Genomic DNA, 25,831 nt, shown 5'->3' with positions numbered 1-25,831 from the left:
GAGCCAAAATCAAGAGTTGGAAGCTTAACAGACTGAGCCATCCAGGCACCCCATCTATTACTGGTTCTTAATTTGTGGTTATACAAAGCATAGGTTTAAAGGACATCTTCTGGATATAGGAGTCTGTATTAAGTTGATGGTTGCTGATGTTTGAACCCACTTACTCCTCTTCCCCACGTTTTAGGTATATGGTATCATATTTTACATCCTTTTGTGATCCCTTGACTGATTTTTACAAATATACTTATTTTTCGTATTTGTAGTCTTTCTTTTCCACTCAGAGGGTTCCTTTTAATATTTTTTGTAGGGCTGGTTGAATAGTCATGAATTACTTTCGTTCTTGTTTGTTTGAGAAACTATTTCTCCTACTATACTGAATGATAGACTTGCTGGATAAAGTATTCATGGCTGCAGATTTTTCCCTTTCAGCACTTTGAATATATCATGCCGCTCCCTCTAGCCTACAAGGTTTCTGCTGAAAAATCCACTGATACCCTTATGGGTTTTCCTTAGTATGCAACTGTCTTCTTTTCTTTTGCTGCTTTTAACATTATTATCTCTTTCTCACTACTTTCTGCCATTTTAATTACTATGTCTTGGTATGGATCTCCTTGAGTTGATTTTTAGAGGGGATCTCTATGCTTCCTGGGTCTGGAAGTCTGTTTCCTTCTGCAGATTAGGGAAGTTTTCAGCTATTATTTCTTCAAATAAATTTTGTCTCCCCCCCCCCCCCTTTTCTTCTGGAATCTCTACAACGTGAATATTCTTATACTTGACAGTCATTGAGTTCCCTAAGAGTAGTCCCAATTTGCATCAATTTTTTTTCTTTCATTTGTTCAGCTTGGTTACTTTCCGTTACTCTTTCTTCTAGATCATTAATTTGTTCTTCTGCTTCATCTATCGTGTTATATATTCCAATAAGTCCATTTTTAATTTCACTTATTGTGTTCATCTCTCAGTGGTTCTTTTTTATCTCTTTGTTAAGGGTCTGATGTCCTCCACTCTTCTCAAGGCCAGCAAGTATCTTCACGATCAATACTTCAAATTCTCTAACATGCCTACTACTCATATCTGTTTTACTTAGGTTTCCTGCTGTGGTTTGGTCTTGTTCTTTCATTTGGGACATATTTCTCTGTCTCCTCATTTTGTCTAACTCTCCGTGTGCTAGGAAGGCCAGCTACATCCACGAGATCCTGCAGTGTCTTGCAGTGCAGTGCCTCCTGTTCCTCAGGACCTGGCACTCGGGCGGGGGAGGGGGGGAGGGGGGGAGGGAGGGTGGGGCGTGCCTCTGTGTGTTGTGTGTGCCCCGTTGTGTTCCTGCCACTTTTCCCTTCAGTCCAGTTTTCTGCAGTGGCTTTCTTGGTCTGCTGTGGGTAGTGTTTGGTCCCAGGGGAGTGAAGTGCACTGGTCTGCCTGCTAAATAAGACCTGGAGCCTCTGCTGTGGGGACTGAGCTGGCCTAAGTGGACCTGCATAGAGTGCTTGGGCAGGGCAGGCACTTTTAACATGTTTTGCTTTAGGCTTTTGCAGCAAATGCCTTAGGCTTTTGTGTATTGGGGTGCTGGCAAGGGCTGTGCAGGTCTTCTGGGGGAGGGAACTCACAGTGCTGGGGACTGAAGCAAGTGTGACTGGTGAGGGCATATCCAATGAAGCATGGGGCGGCAGGCCCTGGCATAAGCAAGTTACATAGCAAGTGTTGGTGCCACACTGGTTCCCACAGCTGTGTTTAAGCTGAGGGGACGGGCAGAGAAAAGACATGTGCTAGCTCCTTTTTTCCTAAGTGGGGCGGGGATGAGGGGTCCTGAGATCCCTGTTTCTCTGGACAAACTCTGTGATGAGTAAATCACTCTACCTTCTGTGTGCCCCAGGCATTTTTCAAATTGCTGAATCTGTGCTGTTTCTGTTCAGGATGTTTGGAGTGTTGCCTCTTTAAAGGCCGGAACTCAGCTTCCTAAGGACCTCTGGGTTCTCCCAGAACAGAGCACAGATTTTTACAATACCAGGCTTTATGTCCCACTGGTTGTAAGGGACTGCATACATTTTTGCATATAGGAGAGAAGTAAATTCTTGTTGCCAGAAGAACTGTGGCATTTTGTATTTTCAAAACATCTACAGATAGATTTCTTGACCTTTGCCACTCTATCAAGAGATGGGAGTCTAGTCCCCTCCCCTTTGAACCTGGATGGGACTTTGTGACTGACTTTAACTGCCAGATGTGAAAATTAAGTGAGCCTTCAGAGTATTTCAATCCCTGGATTTGCAACCACAACAGTTAATGCAAAAGATGAAACAAAGACGAGCTGTCTCTAGTAGTCTCTAATCAAACTGCAGATTCACAAGGAAAATACATGTTGTCAAGGTTTGATGATGTGTAAAAACGATTTGAAAGGTATTTTTCAGAGCTGCTGAAAGATGTGGAAAATTAGAAAGATAAAATAACCAATGGAAACACAGAATTATCATCTCCAAAAAAAAAGCAAAAAGTTGTATCATAAAAGAAATGTAATCATGACCAAGTACATGACTTAGCAACAGGGAATATTTCCAGAATCAAATTAATGAAAATATCAAACATGCAATTTAAGTAAAAATCATGACCTCAATCACTGAGAGACTGGAAGGAAAGGAACGTTTGTGAAAGATAAAGTCTCATCAATCATAACAGAAGGCTGATACACCTAAAATGAGAGAATTAAGAGATGTATGTTTATATTATATTTACATTATTCAGAAAGATGAAGGTAAATATTAGAGAAGCAGCTAAAAGAAGAAAACGCAGCTGCCTCTCAAAAGTATAAATTTGTCTGTGTGAAGGTGGGAATGTGGAAAAAAAGAGAACTGCCTTTTAACATCATTTGAAATTTTAAACTGTATTATGTGCACTCCGATAAAAATAAGTAAAAATAAATATATACATATAGGTTTTTTGTTACAAATATACTTACTATGAAAATGCCGTTGAAGAAGGAGCTAAAACTGGAGGATTCTTCCAAAACTCATCCAATAGACTCTGAATAATTTTTCCAAGATCTGAATGCATTGTAAACTGAAAGTAACAGTATACAGGAAGATTAAAATCACTTTCAGAATAAGTCTTATTAGGATAATGTCATCCTAAAACTTAATCTTAAATCCCCTTCTGCAAGTCAGGAAGTAAATGAAAAACAAAGGATATTGTGTCAAATGACCATATGAGCAATCTACAACTTCTAATATTTTCCTATACACTCGATACCATAAATCAGGTTAAAAATCTATTTAACCAATAATGGAGCTAAAATATTTCCACACTTTTAAAAATAATTTTAAGGTTCAATGATAAATTCTGAGAGTACATATAAGTTACAGTTCCTCACATTAATCAATTATTTATGTATCCTAAGAACTTGGAGGCATATTTGAATTTTATCCCCTCCTGACAACTATGGAAGATCTACTATGAACCAAAGTTCTAAGATCAACAGGTCCTCATCACAGAAAAACAAATAACTTTCAAATCAATATTATCTATTAGATATAGTGACTTTTTTTTTCTCGGAATTGTACTGATTCCAAATGAGATTTTAAATGCATTTTAGATTTCTGAATATACAGCAGAAAAGTAATACACCTGTTATACTACTCTGAAATAAATTATACTGTATACATACGTTGTTTACTAATGGAGAGGTAACATAGACTCCTTGTTTATCCATTAAGTGATGTCGTATTGGTGGATAAACACTGATCACTGGTTTTTCCTGAGGAAACTGTGGAGGGAGCAATCTGTTCAATGTAGAACAGATGAAAAACAAAAAGACAAGGGTTATGTTATATAGTCATTAATGCTAAAACAAAGTTAAAAGCAAATTAAATTTTCATACTTTAATTTGGATTAATTATTCACAGTAGTAAGTGCTCTCTTATGGTTGTTGATTGAAAATATACAAAAGGATCTACTTTGGCAACAATATCATAAAGTAATTCAATATAGTAAAACCTTCTTAATGTGGAATATGGATACCCTGAGTTATAGAATATTCTTTACACCAAGTCAATTAATTGCTTTCAAACACAATAAACCAAGCTACGTAAAATCTCAGATAAAAGTCAGATCAGGCTATTTGTACGAGGTGAACCACAGTAACTCAGTCTGGCTATCAGCTGGACCACAGTTTCTGTCCATATAATTTCCTCGTGGTTTTCCTACTTTTGAAATACTGCCAAGAATTATTTCACCATCTACTGAATTTTTAAAGAGTGAATAGATAAAAGCCAAAGTACTACAATTAAAACACTGTAGCTATCATCATGCCTTGGTTCTATAAAGTTCTCTTCTAATTGTCCCCATTAACACATCTCTCCCAAGTCTGAGGTCAATCACATGGTTTCAAGTAAAGAACAGTAAACTCTCAATACAAAAAAAAAAAAAAAAAAAAAAAAAAGGTGAAAATCTGAACCTTTCTGAACTACCACAAATTTAAAATCAGAGATCGAAGTCTTAAAAAATGGGATTTTACTGGATATGGATACTGATTTCCAAACCTCTCAAGGAAGAATATGTCCCTTTAAACGGTCTCTCTGTTCGCCTGCTGGCTCAGATAACTATTTATTTTATAGCACTGTCAAAAAGAAAACTGGGTCCTTTTTGGCTTTTCCTACTAAAGCATATGGGGGACAAAACTACTTCATTTATATAAAGACGTTAAAGTAGTTTGGTAAAAAAGGCAATGAATGGTCTTTGAAGCACAACCGATCTGGGTTTGTAATCCTGACTATGTTGTTCACTACCTATGTGTCTGTAATTTGCCCAATTTGCAGGACTGTTGTGAGGATTCAAAAAGCTCCTCTATATCAAGATAAGCCAGCATCATGCTTGGGACTGTTATACGTTCACACTTTCATTCACTTATTCAACTAGGATTTCACAAGGCCTTTTCTGTGCTGGCGCTGTGCTAGACGGTGAGAATATGAAGATGAATAAGCCATGCTTCTTGTCTTCCAGTTAAGTGCTTCTTACCCACAAACACCTGCTCCAGCACCCAGCCCCCTACTGCAATCTGAGAAAGTAGTAACTTAATACTTTCATGCTGAAGACTAATAACTGCACTTATGGTTAAATGGGGAATTCAGCAATCATCCTGTCCAATCTTTTCTCTCACGAAGAAAATTTTTAACTTGATTTTTTTTCTTTAATCAGCAGATCAAATTGAGCCTTGAACTTTTCTGGCTGATGTAGTGTATCTGTTGCTGAAAACTAGACTATTTTAACTTGTTTTTGATATAAAGCTGAATAGATCTCTAATGGTTTTCGATACACAATCCCTTTGATTGTCCTTATCATTCTTTCTTTCAGCCTACCTCCAGTTAAAACTTTAGTGCAAATCAATAAAAATAATTATAGTACTAAAGATCATTACATCTTTTCATTGCATTTCTTTCTTCTTGTATAGTTTTTTCTTACAGCAATATCATTATAATGATGTCTTTAAAAAATTTTTGTTTCACGAAATTGCATTAACTTTTTTAGAAGTTACAGTTACTAGAAAGGGAAAGGTTTAAGCAAGTTTACTTTAAGCAATTTACGTCTAATAACTAAGAAACAAAATAATGAAAAGACTTTTAAACGCACTATTACATAAAAATATAGGATACAATTCTACTCACATATTAATGTTAATTGTCAGGTTGTTTACGGTGAATGGCAACCTGTATTCCACATCTTTCTGTATTTCAGCTATACTGTAAGAGAAAATTTGAGAAAAAAGTTTACCTGAAGTTACAAAACCATTAATGTTAAAAAGAATTTTATATGTTTTTAGAGCCTACTAAAACTATCAATTTTAATCACAGAATCTAGACAGCCAATATAACTCGCATCTTAAGGGAACAATTATCATAGAAAGATTTATCAAGTAAGCAGGCAAAATATTCTGAGATATCCAAGTGTGTGTGGATACAGTGCAGATAGATGTTGAGGCAAAATAGCAGAGAAAAACTCCTATTAATACTAGATTGATTTACTATAATTTTATCTAATTCATCATTACTATAAGCAACTGTTATCCTCTGGTTAACACAGGTCAACAAGACATCTGGGTTCTGATCGTAACTCTGCCACTATTCAGCTATATAGACAGCTAGGGAAGTCTGGGTCTTAATATCTTAAACTTAAGTCTAGATAAGATGTCTCCTACAGTCTTATGACAGACTGCTGGCCATTTTCCTCCCGTTCTTCCTAAGTAAAAGAAGTCTAATTTTATTTTGAGTAGCAACATTCTAGCCTTTTTTGGCAGCTAGTTGTTGGTACAGACTTAACCTCCAAGATAGACATAGGGAGGTCGTAGGGTCAAACTGCTAGGAAAGCATCTAAAAGAGGGGACAAAAAAAATGAGTAAGAGTCTATTTGCCCTTCCTGCCTGGACCTGATAGCTGCACTTCCAACAGCCATATTGGACCATGAGTGACCGTGAGAATGGAAGTCATACACTAGGGAGAGCTGAGCAGAAACAAAGAAGTAGCTTGAGTCTTTAATGACTACAGTATTGTCAACTGAATTTCTTTTTTGTGAGAGGAAAAAGTTTTATCTTGTGTAAGTCAGTATTTTGGGAGTTTCTGCTGGTAGCAGCAGAATAGAACTGCCAACTAATATAATTTCCTTACACTTTAATGCTCTATACTTAGAATTAATTTATTATTAATTGTAGGGACACATTATTACAACTACAATCTAGCAACCAAATCTTTTGGAAGCTCACTTCAAGTCCTAATGAACATTCATAGTATTTCCAAAGGGAAAAATGTGAAGTAGTACTAATGAGTTAAAGTTAGGAAGAATCTTAATATTCAAAAAGGCATGAAACTTTTCCAAGCATTAATGCTGCTAAAAGATCTAGCATTTACGTAATAATTTACTTTTTGTTCTTTTGATTGCTTCAACTAAAGCTCTGTACTCTGACATCCTATGGAATGGGGTTAGAATTGAGAAGAAGAAACAGCTGAGAAGAGACTCAAAAAGATATTCAGTATTAGGACTTAAACAGTGTTAGACAGGTTTTTCTTTGGGGTTCACGTTTGGACACTATGATACTGACAACCTCCTCAGTTGTAGGAAAACCGTATAATCAATTAAATGGCTTCAGTTTTCTATTCCTCTATATTATTTTAAGACCCGAAGGTGTAACTGCTTCAAGGGAATGCTGGTCACAAAAGCATCCATCAGTTTTAAGCTAAGTAGAGCATCCTCATGGTTAAAAGCATGACCTCCAAAGTGAGGCTTCCTGGGTTCAAATTCTCCCTCTAAACCATTTACTTGTGTGACTATAAGCAAACTACTTATCTCTCAAATGGAAAACAGGGATGTTTAAAGTACCTATCTACCGAAAACATTTGTTAGATTAAACGAGAGAATACACGTAAAGCCCTCCACAAAATACCGTAATTGTTCAATACATGTTAACTATTATTAACTATGCGTTTTGAACATGCATCACAGTTGCAGCCTGTCTACATTTATAGTACCGAAGTTTTAAGTCAGTTTTTCAGTGTATTTTTATAGGAAGTAAATTAATTTGATTAAAATAATTTTCACTTAATTCAATGGCTTAGAAGTGTTCAATGCATTGTCCTGATGATTAAAGTGTTGACATTATTATTAAGTTTTGGCAAATTTCCTTCACAAATGAGGTATAATAGATAACTGAAAGCAATGCTCGTAATATTAGTGAAAGCTGAACTATGAGTAAACAAATTCCAACACAAGTTAGTCATGGTAATTGTTGGAGTTCAGGACATACTACTTCAGCATCTTGATTATTTTCAGCCAAAGGAGTTTGAGAAAATATGAGAAGCAGGAATGTTACTCTAACCTCCTCCCTGCCCCATCCTTCTTCCTTGAAACATCATAAAACCCTCATATGACATATGCCCTTCTTATATCAAGAGGAAAGGAACATCCTTACCTCCAAAGACAAAGGGACACCAAGAAGAACAGAAACAAAGAAGCCTGGCGAAGCTGGCCCCCACCTTGTGTACTACAATTACCTCGTATTCTTTAACCCATCATATTCCTCCATTACTGTGCACTCTTAATCAAACCTAGCATAAAATACTCAGGTCTAACTATTTCTTTGGGTCTTCACTTCCTTTTTAAGTTTTCCATCTCATGTAAAACTTCTATTAAATAAGCTTATATACTTTTCTCCTGTTAATCTGTCAGTTTAATTTTCAGACCCAGCCAGATATCCTGAGAGAGTTGAGGACACCATTTTCCTCTCCTGCACTAGCTACATTAGACAATATGGCAAATATCTGTTTACTTAAGTAAAAGAAGAATCATTCCCTGAATATTCACAAATGTGATTTTTGAAGTTTTTGCTATTTTAAATAACTTTTAAAAAACTTATTTTAAAAATGATTCATTTTCATTGGGAAAAAACAAAAAGAACAAGCAAGGAGAACATAAAAATCAATCCACTAACACATTGGTATATAACCTAATCTTTCTATATTCAGAGCCTTATGTAAAATGCAACTGTACTGTCTACACAATTTGTAACTTGCTCTTCTTGAATCAGTAAATGCTATTTTACATTGTCTTTTTTTAAATGGCTGTATAATGTTTTACTATCATGTTTAATCTACTTTTTATCAATTATTGAGATTGTTTCTAGGTTTTACTGTTATAAATCACACTTTGATAAACATTCTTTGCAGACTTATCTTTCAGCTAACAGGTAGTAGCATTCTGGATATAAACACACACACATATTTTAAAGTAATACTGTAATCACACTACAAGAGCAAATTTGAATGACCTTCCATTAATATTTTTATGTTCTAGGTTCTCTCAGACAAGTGAATTACTGTGGTTTTCAAACTGAAACAACAAAGAACTCTGCTAGAATGTATGATCAAGTGGCATCCTCATTTCTTTGATAGTCCCTAAAACTATAAACAAATAGACCTTGAAATGCAATATAGGCACCAGTTATGGTAAAAAGATTCCTTTACAAAACGATCATTTATCTCTGACTATATTTTGGACTTTATATTTTGTGTACAGTTGGACTTCGTAAGACTTAGTTCAATCGAACAGCTACCATATAGCCGCCATCTTGCAAAGAAACAAATACAGAAATATGTGTGGTCTTTGAAGGGGCGCACAGCATGAAGAAAAAATCGAGGGACTAAAAAAGACCAGTTCAAGCATGCATGTCCCAGAGTTGAGTAAATCAAGAAACGTTTACAAGTGAACCTTGCAAATAAAGGATGCAGATGCTTAAAGATGGTAGAGATTAGACAACTTCCCTTTCCCACCTAAATTTCTAGACAATATCACAAAAGCCTTTACAAAAAACCCAAAGCTGTAACAGTGCTTTGCAAAGAGTAAGCAGAGAAGAAATTCTGAGGAATCCATAAATGATAAAAAGATGGGATTAGATTTAAGGAAAAGGGTGATAATAAGGAAAAAGGCAAGAAAAAGTTAGTATATACAGGAACTAATGACAACCCCCCAAAATAAGACCAATGCAAAGCAGGAGTAGTCTGAAGGTCCTGCAAGCCCTTGAAGAAAGTCAATGCAAACCCAGAGTGTGGAGGGCAGGGCAGAAACATTTCCCAGGGTAATGAATGGGAAGGTGTGTGGAACAGAAGGTAGGACAGATCACTCTCTTTTCCCTGCTTGTTCCAACCAACAGTCAGTCATCTCTGTATCTAGAACAACACGGTGAGGCAGTAGTGCCTTAGGAAGGTGCTGACTTCCAGGTAGCCTCCAACGCCCAAAGACAAATATCAGCTTGTCCCATCTTGGAGCAAATCATTCTTTTTTTATTCATCATCAGAGGCAGGCTATCATAAACAGAGTTCAATATCTACCAACAAGTCAACAAGAAATCTCCAATACAGAAATGAACACTTCAAAAGAGGCCTGAACAAAACAAAACCATGCAAGGCAGGCACCAAACTCAAGAAGCCCAAAATACAAAAACTTAAGGAAACAGAGTTAATTGAGCAAACAGAAGACTCTAAATTTCTGTAATTAATATTCTTAAAGTAACAAAAGAAAACAACACTTGCATTCACATACACACAACACAGTTGACATGAAAATGAAAAATTAAGAAACTGAAAATTTAAAATAAATAGCTCAAATAAATGGTTCAGCGCTCTGTTTGGAAAATGTTTCATACTACCTTCTCTTCTTGGAGAATACTGACACGTTTTTAGCATATTAAAGGCTTTGGGAAATTCTAAAGCACTCGATTTTGTTTTCTCAGTCTGTTTGACACGGAGCATGTATTTCACAGTACTCTTTGAACAGTGTTCTGTGGAACACAGGATAATGAAACAGAGGTGCAAAGAGCTAGAGGAACACAGAAGAAAGCACCTAACCTAAACAAGGGTAGGGGTGGTAGGGTCTTCAGGGAAATAATATAATATCTGAACTACAGTTAAAAGTCAAGTAAGAGTTAACACCTAGGAAAGAGAATCAGGGAAACAAAGTGGACACTCTACACAGAAGAAACACCACGGGGAAAAACTTCAGGTGTGAAATAACACCGGGGCTCTAAGTATTCACATCCTTTGCCATTGAAAATCTCACACCCCTGCGGTCTCATTAAAAAGAAAAAGAGAGGCCCAAAATACAGACACTTAGGCTAAGTCACCACACTAGGTCTTAATACTTAACCTGACTGTAGCCTCAACCTCCTCAGAAATTTGTCTTAACCAGTCAGGAATTTTCTGAACAGCACTAAATGAGATTATCTGTCACATGGGCCCCCTCTATCACTTCCAAGATGAGGTAATCCACCTAATTAGACCCCCTACTCTTAACCCCAAGGAAAGGTGACCTTACCTGGTACAATTCTTTTCTTTTATTTTGCTCATAACTTCTTTGCTCCACCACCCTTCCTATAAAACCTTTCCATCTTGTACAACTACCGGGAGCTCCCCTTATTTGCTGGATGGGATACTGCCCAATTCATGTATCATCTAATGAAGCCAACTGCATCTTCAAAATTTACTTGGTTTTGTCTTTTAACAGACTGGGTGGCAGCAACAGGATCCGAAGAAGGGAATTTCCAAGGACAAGTGGAAATAAAAAGAAACACAGGCGTGGCACTTCAAGGACCTTTGGTGAGCTCCTCTCTCTTTGAGCTCCACCTTCTTTGCATTTGAACTTGGATCTAATTGGTTTCCAGTACAGAGTTAATGAGTCAGTCTGCACAGACAAGAGGCTCTCACAGAACTCCAGTCCTTTGCTTGGTTCAGTCTACAATTTCATATTGAAATCCCTTTCCCAGTTCCAGTCTACAGTCCCCACTGACTGGCGTTTGGTACTTTCCCCAATTCTAACCCACAGTCTCCATTTACTAGCGTCTGCTGGTCAGCCTACGGTGGCAACTGGTGGTGGCCACTGGCTGGGGTTGGTGGCCACTGGCTGGATCTGACTTAAAAGCCAGGCTGGGCCTGATGTGAGCTGGACTAGGTCCAGTGTGAGGCCTCTGGTGTTGTTTTAAATAATGGCTGATAAGAAAGTCTCAGAAGCCAGAAATAAGGCTGCAAACATTGGTGGCCATGGGTCAAGCATTTAAATTCAAAGGCTATTAGAGCACTCACCACCTCAAGAAGACTTCTGTGATAGAATAAGTTGGTTACATTAATGGGTTAGAACTGACACTAGGTCACCCACCAACCTGAAGGCAATTTCTATGCAATGAGGTAAAACACCGCACAATTCCCAACTCCATGTCATGTCTCTCTTAGGTATTAGTTTGACTTCGAGAAATCCAGAGGCTTAGCTAAAAAGTGGGATCTTTTATATGTAGAGTTGACCAGGCCACATTCTGGCATACACCTGCTTACTGTAGGTCTAAAAACTGTAGTCCCAGAAGTTGCAAATATTTAGTCAAATAGCAAGATCTTACTAAAACCAACCTAGAATTACAATGGCCATTAAGGTAAATACTCCAATTAGAGAAATAATTTAAGAAGTGTTCTTGGGGTGCCTGGGTGGCTCAGTCGGTTAAGCGTCTGACTTCGGCTCAGGTCATAATCTTGCGGTCTGTGAGTTCGAGCCCCCCGTTGGGCTCTGTGCTGACAGCTCAGAGCCTGGAGCCTGTTTCAGATTTTGTGTCTCCCTCTTTCTCCCCCCTCCCCCGTTCATGCTCTCTCTCTCTCTTCTCAAAAAAATAAATAAATAAATAAATAAACTTAAAAAAAATAAAAAAAAAAAGTGTTCTTGAAGAACACTTGAAAGTATTCTCAAATAGAACGGGATACCTATTTTAATTGGTAGGCAGAAGCCTTCAAAAGGTTTCAAAATTCCAAAAGTTTCATTGATTCACTGTAAAAGGACAATGAAAAAGAAAGGCACCTAAAACAAAAGACTAACATATAAGACTGACATTACTTCCTATGGTCCTCCTCTCTCCTTTATTTGAGTACTCTTTCTAGGAATCCATCCTCTATCTGAATTTCCTTTCCATTCTGAAGAGACTATTAGTTACTTTTTAAGATAAAGACCATTCCAGGATGCAGGCAACCCCTACAGTTAACTAAGGGTCATAGTTAAATAATTTCTTAAACCCATAGAGGATTCTCAAAAAGTTTTGTAAATAAATTATGTCCTGAACCCAGCAGAGAGGGGAAAAAAAAAAATCCCTTTCCTTTCCAAATCTAAAACAATTGGTTATTGATCCTTGTTCTCCCAGGGATAGCTACTGCCTTCTTGATGGTCTCGTTTTACATCCTAAGAATTTGGCTTGGCTTTCAGCCTGTCTGGGACATGCAGGTTCTAGATCTTATAAAGACAGTATCTTTTGTGCCCTTTTTGAGGATGCGGCTAGGATCAATGAGGTTGTTTAAAACTGCCACAAATGTTAACTGTATGTCTTGGCTGAGACTTGACAAGATACTTGAAAGGATTTCCTAACTCTATGATCAGAAATCTGTCCAAATTAGAAGCTGGTATTCAGAACCTGAGAAGAATTTTTATTTATTTATTTATTTTTTTTAGGGCTTCTCTAAGCTAAATGCACCCAGAGCAGGAAAAAACACTCAAACATAAAGGGATGAGTATGAGTATCCTTTGATATCATTTCGGTGGCAACTTAACTCTTTGAGGAATTAAAAACAGCTACACTTGTTTTAAATATATGTTATCACCTAATACCTGTTGGAACAGCTAAAATCAAAGACAAGAAATAACAAGTACTGGTAAGGATGTGGTGAAAAAGGAACCTTCACGCACTGTTGATGGGAACGTAAACTGGTGCAGCCACGGTGGGTATGGAGGTTCCCCCCAAAAAGTAAAAACAGGAATACCATTTGATCCAATAACTCCACTACTTGGTATTCATCCAAAGAAAACAAACACTGATTTGAAAAGACATGCACCCCTGTTTACTGAAGCATTATTTATAGTAGCCAAAATATGGAAGCAATCTTAGTGTCCACTGACAGAAGAATGGATAAGGAAGTTATGGTATATGTACACAAGGGAATATCAGTCAGCCATAAAAAAAAAAAAAAAAAAATGAGACCTTGCCATCTGAGACAACATGGATGAATCAAGAGGTTATTATGGTAAATGAAGTAAGTCAGGCTGAGAAAGTTAAATATCGTATGATTTCATTCATATGTGGAATCTAAAAAACAAATGATTAAAAAAAAAAAAAGCAGAATCAAACCTTTAAATACTCAGAAATGATGGTTGCCAGATGGAGGGAGGCTGGGAGAATGGGTAATATGCATGAAGAGGAGTGGAAGGCTTCCAGTTTTGGAATGACTAAGTCGTGAGAATAAAAGGCACAGCACAGGGAATATTGTCAATGATATTATAATAGTGTTTTATGGTGACAGATGGTAGCTACACTTGTGGGGAGCACAGCATAAGGTATAGAGAAGCTGAATCGTCATGCTGTAGACCTGAAATTAATGTAACATTGTGTGTCGACTATACTCAAAAAACTTCTTTCAAGTGTAAGAATTCAAACTTTCATACTATACTAAAATTCAGCCCTAGAATTAAAAGATAATAAAGAAAGACTGAGCTGCAGCTTTTTTTTTTATATGTAGTGAATTTTGTTTCTGCACTTATATTCATGGCAACAATTTAAAGCTATAAGCTATGAGGTCTGCGTCTGTGTTTATGTGTCTCTTTCTATAGAGAGAACTTGTAGTAAATGTGTGGTATTTTCTATCTCCAGTTGGTGTTCTTAAAATTAATTTGTAAATTTAGTTGGCTTAAAGATCTACTTAATTGGTTTAGGGAAAATTAAGTGCTTATCTAATTAAATTCTCAGAAATATAAGGGAAACACCCAAATGTTTTTGAAGTTCTAGGATAATCTTCTACTAAATTAAAGCTAGTTTAGATTCATCAGTTTAATTAAAACAGGCATATCTTTAGAGTTATCAACATTGAATACAATGAAGATAAACATTTTATTCTACCTGAATTACTAGTTTATTATAGCTGTTGTAATTTGTCAGCAAAAATAACTTAGAACGATGGCTCATTGTGTCTAACGTCTCAAAGTTTTGTGGGTAATCTAAACTTGATTGCTGGAGCAAATGATTTAGATGTAAGTGGCATAAGAGCTTACATATAAAATAATTATATTTTATGGTAATGTGCTTAAAAATTTTTTCCAAATCTCTCTAGCTGGAAATTTTAGGAGTCTTGCTAAATTAAATTAAATGATGGAATGTACTGAATATTTACATTATTTCCCAGTAAGATAAAATACTGTTATTGAACATAGGCTTACCTACTTTTGGCTTATTACAGAAAAACTAAAAGATATTTAGTTTTGTTAATTCTTCATTGGAAAACTGAAAAAAGCACATACTTCTAGAAATTATGTATTCATAATTTGTTCATCTAAAAAATGCTGATATGATAGTTCAAAATTCCTTCTTAGTTTTGACTAGAAATTAAGATTTCTAAGGGTTAAGAATTCTATTTACTGTTATTAAAGCTACTAGAAATAAGGGAAACATCTTTGTATGTAAACAAAGTAAAATGGTTAAGAGAACGTGTAAGAAACGGAGATGCATTTTTTTGTTGAGGGAAAAGAAAGTAATTTTGTACTAAAGAGTTGGTTCTTTAAATTTTTTTTTTTTAATCTTTATTTATTTTTGGGAGAGAGAGAGACAGAGTGCGAGTAGGGGAGGAACAGAGAGAGAGGGAGACACAGAATCTGAAGCAGGTTCCAGGCTCCAAGCTGTCAGCAAAGAGCCTGATGCGGGGCTCGAACCCACGAACCGTGAGACCATGACCTGAGCTGAAGTTGAACCCCCAACCGACTGAGCCACCCAGGGGCCCCAAGAGTTGGTTATTTAAAGAGAAAGAACAGGACAAAATCGGAATGTGAAAAACAGAAAACTTATAAAGCTTGTGAAAAAGGAATTTTTGGAAAGGAACTTTATGAGTGGTCAGGCCTAAGATTAAAATGAGTTAAGTTTTGATAGCAATAGTAGGCTGATACAAAATTAGAATTTGCTTTTCTCTGTTAAAAGAACAAAGGTTTTTGGTTTTTTTTTTTTTTTGGACTTCCAGTCTGCTTTTGATAACAGATTGTGAACATTTCTTTACCTTCTGAGTATTAAGTCTCATAATGATCTGTGATCCTATTTAGGCAAACTTTAAAACCCTTTTTTGATATTTTGACAAAGTTCCCAAAACCAAATTCTAAATGAAGGCTTTTTTGACATGTAAGAAATTTTGGAGTTCTTCTAGAAGTGTTCTTCGAACACTCCAAAAAAATGATTAAACTAATTAGATTTCTTTGATATATTAAGTTACGTGGGAAGCATTATCAAGTAAGAATACTATGTCTTCTTTATACTGTATTTGTAAGATTGTGGCATGTGTGCATGAAGTTCATTTTGCTTCTATAAAAACTGGCCCCCACATGGCCAGATTTTTGCCATCCTAATGACCTTGTAACATGGCAAAAGTCTGCTCCTGAATCAGAGAAATTAAGATGGGTCAACAATGGCTGTAAGATAAGTCAATAGATGGGGCTATGGGAAACCCATAGCCATACCAAGTTGGCTGCTTGGTAATTCCCAGCTCTCAGGCAAATCCCATTTTTTGGTTTTTATATTCCTTTACCCACTAAAGTACATTTAAGGTGACTGCAATTATGAATCAACACTGGTAGGCAGACTTCTACTTGTCAGGTCCATAATCCTGGAAAAACAATTTTTGTCCCAAAAGGCCTCAGACCTCCTCTCTCCGGACCCTTTGAATACCTGCAAACTGATGTCATTCAACTGCCTCTTAGTGTGGGTTATCAATATGTTCTTGTTATTGCACATGTTTTCTGGATGGTTTGAAGCCTTTCCCTGTTGCAAGGCTAATGCCCCCACAGCGGCAAGGAAAAAAGAATATATTTCCCAGATAGGCTATACCTTCCACAATATCCAGTCAGTGATCAAGGCACCCATTTCACTCGACAAATTATACAAGCCTTCATGAAAAGTCTGCAAACTTCTTGGAATTTTCACTATCTCTATCACCTTCAATAAGGCAAGGTCAAAAGAACTAATGAGATGCTTAAATTTAAAATTTCCAAACTTGAAACTACTGGACTTCCCTAAGGTACTGCCTTTGATCCTGGGGACTATTCACAGTACCCCATCTGGAAAACAAACTCACTCCACATGAGACAGTCACTGGTAGACCAATGCCTACTGGTATACAACATTCTGTTGATCCCTTGTCTCATGTTAGTATAACCGACTACTGTAAACCTCGAATGTCTTACGCTCAACCTATCATTAACACGTTAAAAAATCTTTTCCAGATCCCAATTCAATGGATCCTATCCTAAAAGCATGGTGACTGAGTATTCCGAAAACAACATCAGAGGAAGGTAGCACTTAAGCCTTGTTGGAAGGATCCTTACTAAATGCTCCTGACCAATGCTCCAAAACTAAAAGATGCTGGAGACCTCAGAATCAAATTAACAAGAAAGCAGCTGACACTGAGGGAGACTGCTTCTGCCCAAGGCAACATACCAAAACTTACATACTTTAAACATGAAACCATGAAACCCTTTCTCCTTTTCATTTCCTTTATTCTGGCATTTGCCTGCAAAGATAACACCCTCATCTGTATGTGCCTGGTCACTACTAATGGGGGTAAACCTCTGAAATTTATAGCAAACTTTTATTTCAGGCTAGGAGAAAATGTAACTGTGCCCCTAACTTTTCACAATCAAAATAATACATTTCATTGGTTGACTCCCCTGAATTTACACTGTTGAGTTAGAAAGGACCTACCAGGAGGCTTTCATGATTCAATGTTCACTCCTTTTGGCAGGTCCCTACCACCCTGGCTAGGGATAAACGTAAATGAGATTATGATCAGGAGCTTCCTAATTCCTGAAATTGCAGAATCCACTGCTAAAGCAATAGCTGTCCAGTAAAAATCCTTGCATTCTCCAGCCAAAGTTCTTCCTCCCCCACCCCCAAAGTTCTTAACAATAGGATATCCCATGATTATCTTTTAGCTGAGTATGGAGGTTATCTGCTGTGGCCAACTTCACCTGCTGTATGTGGATTAGTACTTCTGGGAAAGCTGAAAATTATATAAAATCACTGAGCAAACCACTTGTCCTAAAAAGGGAGATTCCTTCAACAGGGTCTTTCTTTCTTTCTTATTATTATTTGTTTTTGTTTTGTTTACTTATTTTTTGAGAGAGAGAGAGAGAGAGAGAGAGAGAGAGAAAGAGAAAAAGCATGCTCGTGAGCAAGCTGGGGAGGGGCAGAGAGGGAGACACAGAATCCTTAACAGGCTCCAGGCTCTGAGCTGTCAGCACAAAGTCCAATGTGGGGCTCAAACCCATGAATCGTGAGGTCACAACCTGAGCTGAAATCAGAAGCTTAACCTACTGAGCCACCTAGGTGCCCCCAACATGGCCTTTCTTTGATTGGTTTGGGTTTTGGGGAACATGGCTTCAAAGTGTAATCCAAACACTGGGAATTATCCTGTTTACAGTTATTATAAAAATCTCTGGTGAACTGTATCTTCTCAAAAGCTTTAAATGCATGTTTGCGGTTGCTAAGTACCAAGTAGATGATCTCCTTGAGAATGGAACCTTGGAGAAGTGAAGAGAAAGACCCTGTGCCCTGTTAACACTCTAGGCAAACAGGAATCCCTGGAAAAACAAAGATGAGACATAGCTTTGGAGACAAAAGAAAAGTCATTTTAGGCCCCCACCTCTTTTCGTGACCTGTACACCATGAACAAGCTCTACTTGCCCAAGGAGCACTTCTTGCAGAACTTCCTAGAAGGCACTTGGATTGCAAAGGAATGCAAAAAACCTCAGTAGTTAAGGATTTTAAGGAAAGAAAAGCGAATGCAAAAAGCAACATTCTCTACCAGGGAGGAAATAGCTTAACCAGATCAGAGACAATAAATCAACCTCCCAGTGTTGGTTTAAAAGTACAAAAAAAAGTTGACTGAAGGCACATTCTTTCTTGAGTCTTCTTCGTTTTTGTTTTTGTTTTTTTTTTTTTTTTTGCAGGATTTAAAGCTTATTTATTTACTTAGAGAGAGAGAGAGAGAGAGAGAGAATGGGGGGGGGGGACAAGGGGAGGGAGAGAGAGAGAGAATCCCAAGCAGGCTCTTTGGGGCTTGATCTCATGAACTGTAAGATCGTTACCTGATCTGCAATCAAGAGTCGACCGCTTAACTGACTGAGCCACCCAGGTGCCCCTTTTTTGCAGTGTTTTACCTCCGCGTTGAGCACTGGGACAGCAGACTAACTTGGAGCCAGAGAATTAATGATGCTGACCCTTGCTGGTCCTCGTAAGTTCAATCAACTTGGCCTCTGTCAACTTAGGGTGACTTTTGCCAATTCTGTACTGAACTCTCCTTTGATAGGCTCCTCCACCAATACGCACGCACCCTTAGCTTAAAACTTTCTTAATTTTGTTGTTCAGACAGACACTGCTTTGGGAAATATCTCCAGTGTTTTCCTTATTTGTTGCAAATAAAATTCTTCCTTTTCCACTCTTTCAGGTGGTTCTATCTTTTTACGACACCCAAGAGGTGAGTTCAGTTTCAGGTTACAGTATCAAGGTGTTAAGCAAAAAAGCCAAGACCTGTGGATGTCACAAGAAGGAACAACAAAAACTTCTTGAACTTCAGAGCCACAGCTGAGAGAGGCACTAATGCCTTAAATTTTGACCACAACTCCTGGTTAAGCTGAGAATTTGATCAAAAAGGGAATGATTGTTAAAGTAATCTACCTAATAAAACTCCTTGCCCTTCCACCTAAGGGAAGGTGACCTTACCTGAAACAGTCCTTTCCTTTTGCTACTAACTTACTTGCCCCACTCTCCTTCGTATAAAAACCTTCCATTTTGTACAACTCCTTGGAGCTCCCCTCTACTTACTTGCTAGATAGGATAGTACCCAATTCATGAATTAAATAAAGCCAAATAGATCTTCAAATTTAACTCAGTTGAATTTTGTTTTTTAACAATCTGTTGACATTTTCCATCAGTCACATCACCATCTTCTGTGAAAACTAGGCATTAAGCTAAGGAGGTTGGGCTTTTCTGGGCAAGAATCAGGAAACTACTGAAAGGAATATACGGTCAAATTTGAATTTTAGAAAGGTTATTCTTGTGGCCATGTAGAAGAAAAAAATTAAAACTGAAATCAGAAAAGTAGTTAGAACCCAGTGTAGTAGGGATGGACTGAGTGATGGATAACCAGGTTTTTGACTTAGGGAGCAGACAGCAGACAGCTTGGAAGGAGTTCAGGGGGAGAAACGGAAGAGTGGATGTGGCTGGATTTAACTAGCAATAGGGAAAAAACCGTATGCTTAATTTTTTAAAACAGGTATGGACTGATGCTACTAAGGGGAAAATTAACTAGAGGGAGTACTTGAGCTGTTACGATCCACTCAGGAAAAATTTTCTTAAATAGTATTATGATGCATTATGTCATATGCTCTGCAACTGTAATTTTTAATCACTGGTTATAAATGGACTATGTCAGATAATATATCAAATTAAGATTCATTTAATTATGGGACTATTTGCCATACATCACTTTAAAGTTCATTGTAAGAGCTCAATGTTTCTTTATGGAGTCACAGAGTTCACATTTTATAGACCTCTGCAGCTTCCATAGGCTAAGGCATAGCAAATTCTTGCAGGATTTTTTATTGTAACAAGTTATTAAGGTGATTTTCTTCCATAAGAAGTTTTAATCTCAAGTACTTACAAAAGATAAAGTACCATCGCTTGTAGTACAATAGGGAGTAACTGTAACCCGGGAAATGGAGACAGGAAAGCCCAGGGAAGGAGGCACCTACTCCCCAGGTCAAAGCAAATGTTGCTATATGGAAGAACTATTGTCAGATCTTCCAGATCTCTTTATTTTAAAAGAAAAGTTGGAGGGGGAAGGGGTTATATAGCAAATCTCTAAATCTGCTACTCAATTTTGTCATGAGTCTAAAAGTGCTGTATAAATAATGTCTTATTTTTTTTTTGAAAGTTGAAAATTTGGGTATTTGAATAAAAAAATCTCAAATTATACATGCCAGCAATGGACCCATATTTTAAAAAATACGTAATATTGAAACAGATTAAAAACACATACACATACCCTTTCATTATAGATTTGTTGTGTTACCAAGTTCATGTAGGAGTCCTTCTGAGCCAACACTTAAATCCATAGAAAAAAATTATGGAATTTAGGTTTACTCAGACACCTATGAGGTTAGAGGAGAAAGTCTTATTAACTGTGAGCAAGGGGTTAAATTTAACAGTTATAGGGTAGAAAACTATACAGTGGGAGACTCTCCAAGGAAGTTATAAGGCTAAAGGTTTGGGCAATCAGAATAATGGTATCCAGGGATTGGCAGCCAAAGAAAATTTCAAAATAATTTTCAAAGACTATGTAGATTGGCACCATCATTTTTAAGAAACAAAAATAAAATCATTGTCATTTACACAGTACCTACTAGTTTCCTTACATGTGATCTATCTAAAATCCTTCAAAACAGGTACATTTCATTTGTGAGGAAACTATCCAAAACGGACTTGCTTACTGAATGGCAAGTCAGAAGTATTCCTGACAGAGGCAAATGAGTTATAGGTGGGCTTGTGAAGGATTCACAAACAATAAGCTGGCAAGACGCATACAGGCTAAGAAGCAAAGGTTCCATGCATACTGATTCTATGCGGTAGAAAGCAGGAATGTAATTCGCCGTAGGCTCACATTGTACCAGGTACTCTAATAAATGTTCATATAAAACACTGAAATATTAACACTCTTTCATTCATGACAGGAATCACAATTCGTGATTTTACAGATGGGAACTGGAGGCTCAGAGAAGTTGAGTAACTGGCCAAAAGGTCACATTGCCATTGTGTGTTAGAGCCAAACTGGAATCCAGGTCAGTTTGATGACAAAGCTTTCATGCACCTGAGTCAGGCTGCTTTTTCCAATGTCAATGACTTTTGCGTACTTCCATTTATGTTGCTCAAATTCATTTTGTCTTTTATCTCTAAGACAGTGGTCGTATCCAGGAACCTGAGGAACCAACACAGACTTTCACAGCTGGGCAGGGCAGTAAGAGATCAGGCAGTTAATCCTCTTACTTCAGGGGTCCCTAAGGCCTATTAAGGTTACACGAGCATCCAGTGTTGCAATGCTGTTAATGATCTATCAGTGACTCCTAACTGCTGGTTCAGAGCCTCTTTCATTAAGACTATTCATCATAATATAGGGAAAAAGAAAAAAAGCAATTCTGACAAACGTAATAACTCCCAATTAGATTTTCTTATTTAATATAAAACAAAAATAGCACCAGAATTACCATGTTATTATTAAATGAATGCACAAGTCTTTTACTTGAGAGACCTGATATCCCTAACTAAAAGGTAATAAAGAAAGATTACTATTTGTATAACTTTGAAATTACATAGTTAATTACCATTTCCAACACCCCTCCAAATTATTGTTTTAGAGCTAAAGAAAGAAAATAGCTAATTAACTTAAATATTGTTAAGAGAGGAGAAACCAGGATAGTTAGAATAGTTAACTGTTAAGACCATCAGTTTTCAGTATGTTCTGATTGTAGTACAATGCAGGGAAATAATTAACAGCTTCACTCTTGAAGCATCTTTAAATATTGGGATTAGAGAGTATCACTTGGGATAGTTTCAATTTCAAGTCCTGTAATTGAAAACCCAGGTTGAAAGGGGCTTAAACAGTAAGGGGTAATTAATCCTGAAGAAGAGTAAGTCCAGAGTCATCACACGTTCCAAAATTGGTTAATTCAGCATCACAGTATTATTATCATGAACATCCCATCTTTCTACTCTACCACATTCAGTAGTTAACCTGCCTTTCGTGATCCAAGCAGTTCCAAATGTCCCATGAAGAGAAGAATTTCCTTTTAAGACATCTCTATTACTCAGAAAATGTTTTGAGCAGCTCCCCAGCCGACTTCTCCAACTCCCATGGAGCGAGATTAGGTCAAGAGTCCTGCTTCCACAATAACTTGCAGGGTAAATGATTGGCTTAAACAGTCATTATTTGCCTCCTGGAGTTGAAAGAGCACAGCCTCCCTTAAGTATGTGATCCTGCAGACTGGGAAAGCAGATTAAAACTGTTGTTCTTTCAGTAAGCAGAGGGGGGTGGATTAGGGTGGGAAACCAAAAGTTTCCTTCGGAGTGTGCTGCTTTAGGAAGTAGAAGAAACAACAGAATTAATTCTACTCCTGCCCACAAAGATAGGAATGTTAGTGGTAAAATGAATACTGTGATCACTGTTATTCAGAAGGTGGAATCTATTACTCGAGCCTAGCCTACATAACTTCCAGTTTCCATTTTCATACCAGACAAATGTTATTATGCTTTGGTTAAAACTTTTGTTTGTCATCTATGACAGTTTCCCATTTGCCCTGACTTACCAGTAAGATTAACATGAGGAAATACACATAAAATGCAGCTAAACTTTAGGAGAGGCCTGAGAAAGATGAGGTAAAAATTTCCTAAAGTACCTAAAAAAGGAGTTTACATTCATTTAAGGAAGGGAATCAAACAGACTATTTCCTGAAATGGAATTTTTTTAATTATAAGGAGTTAAAAAAGAAGGTAAGAGTTGGAAGGTGTAAGAAAGAACGGGGTTACTGAGGAGGGCAGAAGCTGGATACTTTCCTTGCTAGGAAAGAGCTGCTGACCTTACATCTGAAGAAGGGATAGAGTACGAAACATTAGGGAAGTGGGCCTAATCTCGCATGCAACGAGATATTGATATTCGTAATGTAGGAAGTTTTTGTGTTACTCATTAAAATATCATCTGAAATACTCTTTCAACTTTTGCAGAGGGCACCTTCAGATTACCCAATCACAGTGTCTTACTGGACAAAAATCTTTATAAGTTGTAGTATTGAATTTGGCTACTGAAGCGACATATTGTCATATACTGCATAGACAGATCATTTTCACCAACTAGCTTTAAAATGTATGTCATGAGTTCAAATGGCAGATTTAACAAGAACAGATGGATGACACTTTTTTCTGGCACTGTACTATTCTCTGAAAACTGGAAATACGTGACCTAATCGTCCCCAGAATTATCCAAGTATAGTTTATAAATGTGAAATATTTCAATAAAACGAAACTACAAGTATTTTTATAAAAGAACTTAAAAGCTTAAGCCAATTCCAGAACTCCTTAGATTAGCAAATCTTATTTTAGAATGTCACCTTATTTGGGAGACCAAAAAAACCCACAAGAAACTTCAGATCAGTTACTTCCCTTATTTACTGCCCTTAGCAGCGAGAGGCTTTAGAGTATTTTAAAAAGTCAACGCCAACCTCAAAGAATAAAAATTTGCCAGCAGTGAGAATATTCAACGGTATCTATTAAAGACTTTAAAGTAATTAATTCCAAGGTGTGGTTCTACTATTTTAGCAACAGTAGTACTGGTTCAGTATATAGACAGTCTTCCAATGTGATACTAAGAAGACAAGCTTTAGTTATGTTCCTTCAAAATGAGTCAACTTATTTTATAAGCATATCTTGTAACAGCAGCTCTTACAGGTTAAGACAGAACACGAAAATAAGGCTGATTTGAAAAAAAAATTAAGACCGATTTTTAAGAACTCTATGACAAAGCCACCACTCAAACAAATGGCATGACACTCTCTTCTGTTCAATACCATATATTTTCACCTTTTGAAAGTTCTCAACAAGAGAACAATTGAGACAAAGAACTGAGAAACATCTGAAGTTCAATCAGCAATAGCCCTTAATTTAGCCATACTAATTTTGCTGTGAATTTTTCTTTTAACAACATATTTAATTTAAAACTACTCTACACTGTAACTTCCTTGCTTGGGAAAAATTATTAAAGTGACAGAAAAAAATGGCCCTTAAGAGCTCATTCAACAGGAATTAATTTTATGGCCTCATATATTTTTTAAATGCATGAAAAGTCCATTTAAAGAAGACTTGGGTTTGACTGATGTTGGCATCTTTACATTAAAAGACATGTTGTGACATTGTTCAGTAACGAAACTTGCACAATTCATATAAAGAGGCAGTTCCAAATTTTGTAAGCCATTAGAGGTCACAAACATTTGCAAAAGGCTGAAGTTTACAGTAAAAAACCTCTGAAATAATTTGAATTGCAATATATTTCTAACCTGACCATGCTGAAATGACAAACTCATAAGAAGACAACAAATTAACATGAATAGAAGGCAATTCCTGAGTGTGGGAGCAAGAATAATAAAGTGACAGATGGAGACTGGAAGTTTGTCAAATTGGGGGAGGCTGTGGGAAGAGGGTAAATCTTAACGACTTAGGACGATCGAGTTTGTCATTCCCAGCCGAAAAGAACTCACTAAAACCTTTGGTTTCTCTTTCCTTTTGTTACTTTTTTTTTTTTTCCCTCCAAAAACTTTTACACTCTGTGAAACCTGGAGATTACTCTTCTTTTTAGCCAAGTAGAGTACTTTGACAATTCTGCCAACGTGGCAATCAGATGGGCAAGGGGAAAGGCTAGTGAGGAAGCAAAGAAAGGGATACTGGATACAGAACATAAGACAGATTACAGCCAGCAGTGATGTGTCAGGAGGGATGAGTAAGTCGGAATTGGAAGGGCTGAGCCGTGGTGAGGCAAGAGAGAGCAAGAAAGGGTCCAGAAGGAAATCCTGAAGATGGGTCAGGGATAGGAGAGCAAGGGGGTGACTCAGGACAAAGGGGAATAGGTCAAAAGGAGGCAGCTGGCGGGCAGTAGGCCTGAGGAGCTGTGAGTGTGGCGAGGACCAGCCCACCCTCCCGCCCTACTTTCTCCTCCGGTCGGCGAGGCAGCGACCAGTCACCTGGAGTGTGAATTCCGGAGGGACTCTATGAGGCGCTGCTTCTGCTGCTGGAGGCTGGTGAGGCCACCGGGGGACCCGGCTGCGGAGGAGGAAGCGCTCTTGGTCAGGGGAAAGAGCCAGCTCATCCTCCACGGGTCCCCGGGCCCGAGGCCCTAGACGGCTCTGGCCTGCTTCTCCCAGCTGCTCAACCCGGCGGTTCCCCAGCGGCAGGAGGAGCAGTCCGAGACGCCCGAGTCCCAAGTACCGGGCGGCCGCGTCTTCTCCTAAGCAAGCCAGCTGAGGGGTCCTTGCGTCCTGGACGAACCACTATGACTGTGGGCAGCTAGAGGAAAGTAGCCGCCCGGGACAAGCAGCGCTACCTTCACGGTCCAGACACCCAAACCAATCAGCCCGGCAGCCCGACCGCTCGGTGCTCCACCACCCCTGCTTCCGTCACCAGCGTGCTCCGCCCTCTTTGCGTGGCGCGTCATCACCTAGC

At 37.8% G+C, this 25,831-nt stretch overlaps 1 protein-coding gene across 2 annotated transcripts in view; it reads right to left on the bottom strand.

Moving 5' to 3' along the window:
- VPS37A (VPS37A subunit of ESCRT-I) overlaps nucleotides 1–25,778 on the bottom strand; it is a 46,073-nt gene extending 20,295 nt beyond the window's left edge. Inside the window, exons 1-4 of one of the 2 annotated variants that reach the window (XM_078445383.2) lie at nucleotides 25,354–25,778; nucleotides 5,646–5,720; nucleotides 3,650–3,764; nucleotides 2,945–3,045 (exon numbers count right to left, since the gene is read on the bottom strand). In XM_078445383.2, coding sequence (XP_078301509.1) covers nucleotides 2,945–3,045; nucleotides 3,650–3,764; nucleotides 5,646–5,720; nucleotides 25,354–25,478 — 416 coding nt within the window. In that variant the 5' untranslated portion in view covers nucleotides 25,479–25,778. Of the gene's footprint in view, nucleotides 1–2,944; nucleotides 3,046–3,649; nucleotides 3,765–5,645; nucleotides 5,721–20,618; nucleotides 20,666–25,353 lie in introns of those variants that run through there. The other variant, XM_078445384.2, reaches the window with a different exon arrangement.
- Nucleotides 25,779–25,831: the final 53 nt, after the last annotated feature.

This window comes from Panthera onca, chromosome B1 (genome assembly GCF_046562875.1).
Source record: "Panthera onca isolate mPanOnc1 chromosome B1, mPanOnc1 haplotype 2, whole genome shotgun sequence".
Taxonomy (NCBI): Eukaryota; Metazoa; Chordata; class Mammalia; order Carnivora; family Felidae; genus Panthera; species Panthera onca.
This window is presented reverse-complemented; position numbering and strand designations above follow the sequence as displayed.